This window comes from Jaculus jaculus, chromosome 1 (assembly GCF_020740685.1).
Source record: "Jaculus jaculus isolate mJacJac1 chromosome 1, mJacJac1.mat.Y.cur, whole genome shotgun sequence".
Taxonomy (NCBI): domain Eukaryota; kingdom Metazoa; phylum Chordata; class Mammalia; order Rodentia; family Dipodidae; genus Jaculus; species Jaculus jaculus.
Genome location: NC_059102.1, coordinates 131,887,132 through 131,899,220, shown reverse-complemented (window position 1 = coordinate 131,899,220; position 12,089 = coordinate 131,887,132). Strand labels below are relative to the sequence as shown.

At 47.7% G+C, this 12,089-nt stretch overlaps 1 protein-coding gene across 3 annotated transcripts in view; it reads right to left on the bottom strand.

Moving 5' to 3' along the window:
• Ttll11 (tubulin tyrosine ligase like 11) overlaps positions 1 to 5,657 on the bottom strand; it is a 313,170-nt gene extending 307,513 nt beyond the window's left edge. The window contains exon 1 of one of the 3 annotated variants that reach the window (XM_045153756.1): positions 5,011 to 5,657. In XM_045153756.1, the coding sequence (XP_045009691.1) occupies positions 5,011 to 5,649 (639 nt within the window). In that variant the 5' untranslated portion in view covers positions 5,650 to 5,657. The remainder of the gene's footprint in view (positions 1 to 5,010) is intronic. The other 2 variants (XM_045153755.1, XM_045153754.1) reach the window with 2 other exon arrangements.
• Positions 5,658 to 12,089: the final 6,432 nt, after the last annotated feature.

Here is a 12,089-nt window from a genome sequence, read left to right as displayed (position 1 = left end):
CCGTCTTTGTCCCCGCTCTGTGGAATACCCTTTGTCACATCCCAGATGGGACTGTGGTTGTCTGTTTGCATGTCTGTGCTTCTACACTGGGAACTACTGGACAGCAAAAAGCATATTCTAGTCACATATTCAGCTGCAGCTCCTTGCCTGGACTGTGTCAACAGGGCCAGTCAGCAGCATTGAGAGCACAGGAGGAAGTTCGGACTTGGATAGAATAACTTATATTAAATGCCAGCTCCGCCTTTCACTTGCTATATGACCCTGGACAAGAGCCTCGGTGTACTTCAATTTTCTCATCTCTGAAAATGGACACAATAATGCACTTCCTGTATTGAGTTGTTGGGAGAATGTAACTACATGTAAGCATTTAAAACAGCACCCGAGGCACAGTAAGATCATGAGTGTTGTCATTGTCATGGTTGTTAAATATATGTGGAATTAAAAAGTGAAAGGAAAAGGAAATTGTGTACCTAGCACCCAAGCAAATTCCCATATTCATGGGCTGGTTCAGTACCCCCTGCAAAGTGGGTCCTACTGCACAGCTCCTCACTACATAGCCACAGAGGAGAGGGAGCCTGCAAATGGTTGGTGTCTGGGGTCTTCCTTCTTTGGTTTGGTTTGTTTTGCCTTTTGTATTTTGAGGTGAGGTCTCATATCCAGGCCGACATTAAACTCTTGTGCAGCTGACAATGACCTTGAACTTCTGATTCTCCTATCTCCACTTCTTCCTGAGTGCTGGGATGTCAAGTGTGCACCACCACACCCCATTTATGTCTTGCTAAATATTGCACCCAAATATGGCACATCTGTCATGGTGGAAACCAACTGCCCTCCAATTGGACTGGAGGCCCACTACATGGGAGGGAATACATCTCTGATACTGAAAACTTAAAACAAGGGCAGTCATGAGCCCTAGGGGTGTAACATCTGCTGATGTCTGGAAATATGTATATACTATGATTATCAAACTACCCAGTAAGCACTTCTCTTAATATTTATACCCTTATATTAACACTACTCTCACTTTGGGTAGAGAATCTTCTCTTTTCAGATGGCAGTGACCTTGGGATGACTCAGAAGGTATCATAGTGCTGGAAAGAAGTGACTGGTGTACTGAGTAACATCTCGATAACACTTTCCAAGGCTCAAGGTCTAATGCAGAAGAGGTGGCAGAAAGAATGTAAGAGCCAACGGAAGGGTAGGACTCCTTACAACGTGTTCCCTCCAGACATAAAATGGCCTGGATAGCCATGACCTCATAGTGCCAGACACTACCTACACAAGACCATCATAAGAGGAGAAAAAAAATCATGACATCAAAATAAAAGAGAGACTGATTGAGATGGGGAGGGGATATGATGAAGAATGGAATTTCAAAGGGGAAAGTAGGGGGAGGGAGGGTATTACCATGGCATATTTTTTATAATCATGGAAAATGTTAATAAAAATTGAGAAAAAAAATTGAAAACAAATCATGGAAAATGTTAATAAAATTGAGACAAGGTCTTGCTATATAGCTCAGGCTAGCCTCAAACTCACAATCCTCTACAAGGATTACATGTCTGGCTATGATGTTATTTCTTTTCTAGGCTACTCACCTCTGCCCAAGTCAGCCGGTGGGAACTCCCGTACCCTTCAGCAGCAGCAGTGTAGCATGCCCAGTCACTGCCCCCAACCCCAAGTAAGGGTCCAAGATCAGCCCCTGAAGCTAAGAGATCTTGTCCAACAACACCCCACAACAGATGGGGAAGGGAACCCAAAGAGTTGTATGTTTGTGCTTTGGTAGTACCATATATGTGTGCTTTGAATGTGCATTATACCCCAGAGCCTCTGGTGTTTGTGATTAAGCCTCATACTCAGTCTCCAGCTGATGGAGCCTTTGGGAGGTGGAGCCTTGCTAGAGGAGGTGTGTCTCTGGAGGCAGACCAGCCCTACTGGGTTCATTAGCATCCTCACACTTGTTGCTACCTTCCAGCTGATGTGACAAGAAATGACACCCAGTCTCTGCTCTGCCAAACTCTTCCTGCCATGATGAAACTTCCCCTCAGAACTGTAAGCTTGAAATAAACCCTTTACTCCTATGAGCTGCTTTCAGGTAGGTGTTTTGTCCCAGCAAGAGAAGGTACCTGCGTGTGTGTATGTGTGTGTACTTATCATGCAGTCCACCTCATTGTGGATATCAAGAATGCCACTGCCATAGGAGAAAGACACAAGGAACTTTAAGGCTTGTGAATGTTGGTACTTTCAAACTCCTCATTCTAGTGCATCCAGATAACACATGGGCTCTGCTGCAAACATCCCACTATTTATTCATTTGAGGCACATTTAAGGACACGTGTCAAACACTACCCAGCCCTCAGAACCTCACAGGCTAATGAGGAAAACATTAGTAAATCATTGACTATTAATAAAATCTTATTGCTGTGAGTGAACAAATTATGTTCTAATATGCTAGATAAGTATCCATCTACATATCAGTTTTCTTTCTGAGTGGGAAAGAAGGAAGCACTGGGGGTAAAGGGGACAGTCACAAGTAGGGCCCTAGAAATTGCATATCTACTGGGCTCACAGGTGCAAAGGTCTCATGCAGGTTATCATTGCCATTATGTAGCCACATAAGTAGATACTGGGAGCCACTGAATTAGATCTACCCACTCCCATCACACAGAGGCCTGAAGAGTTTAACTCACTTGTCCAAAGTAGGTGTGAGAACCCCATAATTTGGCAGTGGGTCACAAGGCTTCCTTCTAAGAAAGACCTAACTCCCAACATGTGGCCCATGTTCAGACCCCCCTCTGCAGCCTCATCTCTCACCATTCTGACTCCCACTGAATAATCCAGCCAAATCATACTAAGTGCAAAACCCAAGTACACCTCTGCTTTGCCCATACCACCCCCTCTACCAGGGACCCAAAGTCCACAGTGCTAAATGACTCTGGCCCAATTTCAGCACTCAGGACTCAGCTGGGGGTTGCCTCCTCCAGGAAGCTCTGTCAGAGTTGGCCTCCTTTGCTTCCCACAGCACTGATACCCTCACAATTGGAGAGAAACACTCATCACACAATGTATTCATCCATTCAATGAATATTTATTGAGCAACTTCCATGAGCCAAATACCTGTAGGTACATTAATGACAAAACAAAACCCCTGCCCTCAAAGAGCTTACATTCTGGTGAGGGAAACAGACAATAAATAAATGATGCATAATATAATGTCATCAAGCCAAGTTCAGTGCTATGAAACAAACAGCAGCAAGAGTGGAGGGGCATTATGTGGGAAGACTTCCCTCTAAGGATGTGGCATTTGGTCAGAGACCTGCGGAAGTGACAGAGTAAGCCATGCAAATAGCTGGGAAAGAAGCGTTTTAGAAAGCAACAGCAATGGCCCTGTGATTACTTCCTTCTTGTGCTTTACTCCCTACTGAGCTATAGGTCCTTAAGGACAAGGGTACATCTTAAGCATGGTTCCCCATGCCCAGCACAGAACTTAGTGCTGCTATGGTGCACACTTACAGAATGAATGGATGAGCCTGGATTGGGTTGGCAAAGTCTACCTGACCTAATGAACAACATCAAGTCTGCTTCCTGTCCCTCTTTCCTCAGGGCTAAGCTGAGCACAGGCACAAGCTGCCTAGCCTGACAATGTGGCTAGTTTCTATCTTTGGACTTTCTTCATTGGGGCTGTGGCACTAGAAAGTTCACATTTACCTATGTCTGGCCTGGTTTACTTGTTTACAACCTGGACACTGTTGAACTGGAAGCCTGACCTAGCTTCCCCACGTTTCCCAGACATAAAAGTCCTCCCTTAAATTGCATGACTCAAGGCTGAGAGAGTTCTGGCAGCTCAAATTTCTCCAAAAGCTAACCCCCATCAACTCAGAAGACTCTGCCTGATTCTTGACTCCCCTCCAAACAACATGACTCTCTCCTGGGGGGACATCAACCAGCTGACCACAGCAATCCTTCCAGTGGCTGAATCCCTGCAGGTTCCAACTTCATCAAATCATTACTGTCTACCTGAGTCTTCGTGTTGCCTGCTGTAGAACCCTATTATCTTCAGCAGGCCATCTAGTCCAAGTGTCCAGACACAACTAAACAGAAATCCTGACACTCCCAAAAGCATACTAAATAGCCTTTTTATTGCAAATAAGTCAAATGGCTTTATGCATTCAGCCAAGTGCAGTAGAAACCCCTGATGTCACTGGACCTCACCCCAGGCCCTAACATGACTAAACAGGTTCAAGGATGACTATCTCTTTACTCACCCTTTCATCCCTCACTCACTGACATCTTCTACATGCCAAATCTGGAATCATGAAATCCAGTGCCTGCAAAAGGTGGTGGTGTGGAGGAAGAGTAGTAAAAACAGGTTGTCACAGATTGAACATTAGGCCTTCAGATACTAACAAAAATGAAAGTGGTATTACCAGCCTCACTTGACAAGGCAATGAGCTTGCTTAAGATTTCACAGCAAAGCAGGGCGTGGCGGTGCACGCCTTTAATCCCAGCACTCGGGAGGCAGAGGTAGGAGGATGGCCATGAGTTCGAGGCCACCCTGAGTTTACATAGTGAATTCCAGGTCTGGGCTAGAGTGCAACACCACCTCGGCGGGGGTGGGGGGGGGGAGACTGCACAAAAAAGTAGTAGGGTGTAGCGAGACCCTCCCAACTACAAACTGTCAGCCTGAATTACACCTTAAACACTAAAACAAACGTAAATGAATACATGAAAGAGATGCTCGTAGCCCCGGAAGCAACTGGAGAAGGCAGACAGACAGAGAAATCAGTATCTATAGCCTGAAGAGGTCAGGGCTGGAGACAGATCAGAGCCCTAGGGGAGCCACAGGAGGGAACCACAAACTTGACCTGGAGGAAGAGGCTGCCGGGGCAAGCAGTTTGCTCGACCAGGCTGACCAGCGCAGCGCGGCAGGACCTGACGAGGACGGCGCCGGGTCCTGCGAGGCCGTCCTGTCCACCCACCCTGTGCCCACGCGTCGGGGCCGGGCCTCACCTCCTTCCACTTGAGCTGGCGAAGACTTATCTTGAGCGCGTCCAGGGAAGTCTTGGCCTTGGAGCTGTCTACAGTGACGGGCCGCTGCAGGCAGGGCTCCTCCTCGGGAGAGCCGCCCGAGCTCTGCCGGCAGCCTCGGCCCTTGCCCCTGGGCTTCGCGTGCTGCGGGCACGGGCCCCGCGCCGGCTTCGGCCGCACCAGGGGCAGCGCGGGCGACAGCCGCGGCGGGGCGCGGGCATCGCCCTCCCCGGCCGCGCGGGGTTGCGCCGGGGCCTTGGGCGGCTCCAGCCGGGCCTTGCGTCCCGGTTCCCTGGCCGCGCCCGCGCCCGCGTCCACGATGACCTGCTGCCGCTTCACCGTCGCTCTGGCCGCCGCCACGGCTTCCACCTCCCACCGGGCCGCCAGCTCCCGCTCGCAGCTGCCCCGCCGCATGACGCTCAGGGCCGGTGCCAGTGCCACAGCCACCGCCGCCGACGCCGCTCTGCCGCCCCGGCTCGCCACCAAAATGCCACGGCTGCCACGCGCTCCCCTGCCGAGCCCGTTGCCATGATCGCTCAGGCTCTGGTTGACAGGGACACTTGCCGCCTCGGGACGGGGCCCCGGAAGGGACAATCGCCGACCGAACCCCGGCGACCTCATAAGCGAGCGAACGCCCACGTGACCAGGTCTGTCACAAGACGGGGCGGCGGCCATCTTGGAAGAGGGCAGCCGGTTCAGCCTCAGAGACAGTCCATGTCTCAGAGTTCCAAGGCCAGACCAGGAGTGGGTGGCAGTGGAGATTGAGGGTAGAAAAGTGTTGAGCAACTGTGACAGGGCTGCTGAGCCTGAGAAGAGCTACATCTACCTCAAACTGCGTTTCCCCAGACGCGCGCGCGCGTGCACACACACACGCACACGCACACTCGCCAGGGTAACTTCAGGCCTACATCCACTCATGCACCTGCCCACCCATTTCTTTTCTGGGCCCGTGAGCACCAGATTAAGAGGGGAGACACCTTTGTCTGTTTTCAGGTAGCTCCCACGGAGTAGAGAAGCTCTGAGCCTCCCAGACAAGTAGAAGATGACAGCTTTCACTTATTGTCACTTTTTTATTGTAAAAGATATGCGACAAAATTTACCATTTTAACTATTTATTTTTATGTTTTTATCTGGAAGAGGCAGAGAGACCGGTGAGTGAGTATGGGCCCACAAGGGCTTCCTGCCACTGCAAGTGAAGGTCAAATGCATGCTCCACTTTGTGCATCTGGCGTTACATGGATACTAGGGAATCAAACCCAGGCCATTAGGCTTTGCAAGCAAGTACCTTTAGCCACTGAGCAATCTCTGTAGCCCCCATTTTTTCACCATTTGCTATATACAATTTACTGGCGCTCAGTACATCCGCGTTGTTTTGCAATCATCACCAAAATTCATCTCCAGAACTTCTCCCCAGACTGAAAGTATACCCATGAACTAACTCCTCATTTTCCCCAAACCATATTATGTTCTTCCTTGATGAATCTGACTACTCGGGTACCTTACAGAAGTGGAATCATATGACACTTGACCTTTTGTGCCTGGCTTATTTCACTTCTCATAATGTAGGTTCATTCATGTAGTAGCAGGTGTAGGAATTTCACTCTATTTTAAGGCTAACAAATATTTTATGCATATACCATATTTTTTTAGCCACAGATCGCTACAGAGACATTTGGGTTATTTGCACCTCTGAACAATTGTGATAAGGAAGAACAGAACACAAGGCCTACTTGAACTTCATTGTTAGGGCTTCGAGCACCACCAGGGAGGTTCCCCTGTGACTTCTCAGGACAAGCCAATCCCTCGGGAGACATCTCCAAGAGAAGCATCCATCGTGGATGTGAAGAGCAAAGGTTAGGATGAGGAACTGCAGCCACAGCTCCCCCGTACACAAGCGTATGACTAAAGCAGCAGTGCCCAGAACTGAGTCTAACTCCGGATGACACACACAGCCCACACCGGTCTCTGCCTACGACATTCAACATATGCTTAAACAGAACTGAGCCCACATGTATGTGTGTGAAGAAACGCATAAACTCATTACTCATAAACTATGGAAAAGTTATATTTAGAGAAACACTGGAAGCAAATATGTCCAAAATATTGATGGTGATTGTTCTGCAGGGTATCATTAAGGGGTATCATATTTTTCTTTCTTCTTTTCTGTTTTGCAAATTTTCTGCAGAGAGCATACAATGTCTTTGATAACTGGAGAATCGCTTTTTGAATAAGAAATGGCTTTTACCACAAGTCCATTTCTGAGAAGAAAGACAGGAAAGAGCTGCCCAGGGGAGGGGTCCAAGGGAAGAGATAGATAATAGGCCATCTACTCCAGCCAGTTGTTTCTGTCCTGTTACTGTCAGGATCTGCCACTAGGTGGCGCAGGAGGTCCAGGATTTTTTTAGGTTTTTTTTTTTTTTTTTTTTTTTTTTTTTTGTAGCTTTGAGGGTAGATACCTTGTAGGAAAAGTTCCACCTCAGCAAGCACCTAACACTGAATAGCTACCACCTCTTTGCATGCACTTTTCGCTTTTGCCACTGTTGCTCCTTCTGCCTGGTTCAACTTCCACCTCGCTTCACTAAGCCCTACTCAGTTAAAGACTTCAAGGTCCAAATACAAAATCTTCTCTTCTTAGGACATGGCAGAGCCCCTAACAAAGTTGAAAATAAAGTTTTAATGACTCCATGTCTTAATAATACTGTCCATTATCTTCTTGATGTGGAAGGCATCAAAACGGTACTATTTCCACACAGGAACAAAGTCTGCAGTGGGTAGGACCCTGCTTCATTGTCAGGGGCTGGCAAGATGCCCTGTGATGTCTGCCCAGGGAGTGCGCTTCCTGGCCTTGTCCACGGTATACACACGCTATGAGTAGGAGTCTGGAGGGAAGTCCTCATGGAGGAGACAGAGATGACAGCAGAGAGCCTGGCAAGAGGTGAACAGGGAATGCAAGGGAGTGTTGAGGTAGAGCTGAGTGGAGGTAGTAAAGACATGGCAAGGCTGACAAGTTCAATGTCAAAACAAACCCCTTTGGATAGCCATCCATGTCCCTGGGAATGGTTAAAGTGGAAGATTGACATGGCCATATTTCTCCTTCAGAAATAACATTATGGGGCTGGAGAGATGGCTTAGTGGTTCAGGTGCTTGCCTGTGAAGTCTAAGGACTCATGTTCAGCTCTCCAGATCCCACATAAGCCAGATGCAAAAACGTGAGGCAAGCACAAGATTGCACAGGCGCACTAGGTGGCACAGGCATCTGGAGTTCAATTGCAGTGGCTGAGGCCCTGTTGCACCAATTCTCTCTCTCTCTCTCCAAAAAGGAAGAAGAAGAAAAGGAAGGAAGGAAGGAACATTTTGAACAAGGAAAAATGAAAATCAACATTCATCAATACAGACCTTTTTACTCTTCCCATGAATCAGCTGGTCAACCAAGGAGGTGGATGGCACAGTAGCCCACATTCAGTGGATCAGGAAAAGGACCAAGGATAGAGGGTGCCCATGTGCATACAGATGGAACTCTGATGTCAACCTGACTTTAGCTTTATTCCACTCTGGAAGAGAGTGAGGCAGGAGCCCTGGAGGGCTTCCAAGAGGAGGGGAAGAGGAACTTGTCTCCTTTGGAAGATGGAGAGCAGTTGTCCAAATAGAGGGGAAAGTGACCTTCAGACACACTCATAAATTAAAATAAGAATAAGGTTTAGGGGTCTCACCATGAAGAAAGGAATGCGATGTTTGTATTAACCTGACAAGAGCTAGCATTGCCTAGAAATGACCCTCTGGACCTGCCTGTGAGGGAGCATCTTGGTTAGGTTAATTGAGGTAGGAAAGTTCACCTTAGCTGTGGGCAGTACCATTCCATGGGCTGGGGTCCAGGACAGGGTAAAAAGGAGAATCCTGACTAAGCATACTCACACCTTTTTGCCTCTGTTTCCTCACTGTGGGCTGAATGTGACTAGCTGTCTCCTATGATGGAGGACTGCAACCTCTAACTGTAAGCTGAAATAAACTCTTCCTCCCTTAAATGGATTTTTGTCAGGTATTTTGTCCCAGCAACGAGAAAGGTAACTAACACAAAGAGTAAAGGGTGAGAGAAGTGCTTAACACAAATCTCAGTGAGAAAAACAAGGTTGATTTCAAGGCCTAGAACTCAGTCAGCAGCTGTCTTGGTAAAGAGTCATATAGTGAATATCCTAGGCTTTGCAGGCTCTCTCTCACAGCTACCCCACTGTCATGGTTGTAAGAAAACAGCCACAGACAGAAGGAGCTATCAGGGCTGGACTCCAAGTTTTATTTACAAACCACACTGAGGTAGTGCTTCACAGCCCCTAGGATGATGCTGTGTTCCCCAAAGCTCATATGTTGGTGACCAAGTTCATATGCTGACAGTAATTGTAGGTGGGACCTTTAGGAAGTAAGTAGGGTTAAAGAAGGTCATGGGGATGGGGCACCATGATGGGATAATGGATTTAAAAGAAGAGACTCAGCTGGTACCCTACCCCGTCTCACCATGCAATGCCCCCTTGACAGCATATGCCATGTCCCCAGGTTTCTCAGCCTCCATAAACAAATAAATCTCTGTGTTTTATAAATTGCCTGGTATCTGGCATTCTATTGTAGCAATACAAACAGACTAGGGGAGATAACTATCATAAAAATATGCAAAGTGTTTGTGAGGGTGTGGAAAGTAGGAACCTTGGACATTGTTGATGGAAAGCTGAAGGGTGCCTGTTAAATGGTCCAGGATGTTCCTCACATAGTTGGCCAGAGAGTTACCACCTCACTCAGTACTTCTTCTCACAAATAAAATGAAAACTCAAAAGAAATAAAAACAGGTCCGCATGAAAACACATGCATGGATGTACACAACAAACACTTCAAAGAAATCTCTCCGAACAAGCCAGGAATGGCAGCTCATGCCTGTCATCTCAGCACTTAGCAGGCTGAGGCAGAAGGATTGCTAAGAGTTCAAGCTCAGCCTCAGCTACATAGTGAGTTCCAGGCCAGCCTGGGCTATTGTGTGAGAGCCTATTCCACCACTAAAGAAATAAGGGCTGAAGAGATGGCTCAGCAGGTAAGAGTGCTTGCTATGCAAGCAAGAAGGCCAGAGGAGACTGTTGCAGTCCAGTTCGCATTGCTAGTAGAAATCACCCAACCAAGAGTAGCTTCTGGGAAAAAGAGGTTTATTTTGGCTCACAGGCTTGAGGCGAAGCTACACGATGGCAGAGGAAAACGATGGCATGAGCAGAGGGTGGACATCACCCCCTGGCAAACATAAGATGGACCACAGCAACAGAAGGGTGTGCCAAACACTGGCAAGGGGAAACTGGCTTTAATACCCATAAACCCGCCCCCAACAATACTCCCTCCAGGAGGCATTAATTTCCAAATATCCATCAGCTGGGAACCTAGCATTCAGAACACCTAAGTTTATGGGGGACACCTGACTCAAACCACCACATTCTGCCCCTGGCCCCCATAAACTGATATCCATACATGATATAAAATGCAATGCATTCAGTCTGACTTTAAAAGTCCCCATAGTTTTTATCAATCCCAATGATGTTCATACATCCCCATAGTTCAAGATCTCTTAACTGAGCCATAATACCAAAAAATAACCTCAAAAAACCCATAATGGCACAGAACAAATACTCACACTGCAAAAGATGGCATTGGGCATAGCAAAGAAACATTCAACCAATACAAGATTTAAAACAACCAGGGCAAACATCAAACTCTGTAGCTTCAAGTCCAGCAACTCTAGCCAGTGACAAATCTTCAAGTACGATAATTCTAACCAGCAACAAGTCTCTGGCATTCCAATTCCGCCCCTCCAGCTAGGCTACTCACAGTCCTAGAAAACTTCATCAGGGCCCACAGCTCCTCGGCAGCCATCTCATGGTCCCGGCATCTCCACTGCAAGCCATGGTTCATCCTCATGGCCCCATGGGGTCTCTATGCAGGCAACCAGCAAACCTGCTTCACACTGCCCATGGCCATTTCCAAAACACAAGACCATGTTGCAAACTCAATGACCCTCTTTCCAGCATTTCTTGTACTCCACAATACCAGGTAGGGTGCCAATTTGTTAATCCAGGGGGGATTAAAGCAGACTTTGAAGAACAGGACTCCTTGAGCACTCAGGCCCTTTCAAAAGAGTCTACATTCTTCTTGTTGCCCCAGCACAGGTCAGCTAACCCGTCTCAAAGGTTGTAATCTTTCAGTTGCAGCTGAACGGGCAACAATTCACCCAAAGATTTTTCTTTCTGTGCCATATCCCTCTGCACACACCAGTTCATTTCTATGCAAAGCAACCCTGCACAACTTCTTAGGACATGGGCACAAGAGCAAGCTTCTCACACAAACTGCTAGCCCAGTCCAGGCAAAAGCTCTTTCTCACCCTCATAAGCCAAACCTCACAGTCCATAGTTCGTACTGCCTTCAGGTCTTTCAGCTCTGACCAGGATAGACCATCAAGCTGTACTTACAGCACTGCAAGGCATCTCTTAGGACAAGGTTTCAACTCCTTCCACATTCCTCTTGAAAATCAGCTACAAAAGGCTGAAGCCACATAGTCAGGTGTCTAGCAGCAACCCCACTCCCGGTACCACTTTACTGTTGCAGTCCGGTTCGCATTGCTGTTAGAAATCACCCAACCAAGAGTAGCTTCTGGGAAAAAGAGGTTTATTTTGGCTCACAGGCTTGAGGCGAAGCTTCACGATGGCAGGGGAAAACGATGGCATGAGCAGAGGGTGGACATCACCCCCTGGCAAACATAAGATGGACCACAGCAACAGAAGGGTGTGCCAAACACTGGCAAGGGGAAACTGGCTTTAATACCCATAAACCCGCCCCCAACAATACACTCCCTCCAGGAGGCATTAATTTCCAAATATCCATCAGCTGGGAACCTAGCATTCAGAACACCTAAGTTTATGGGGGACACCTGACTCAAACCACCACAGAGACCTAAATTGAATTCTCAGTGTGGGTGTGACAAAACAGGCCTGGCCACAGATACCTTTAATCCCAGGCCTACAGGGGTCAGAGACAGAATTTCC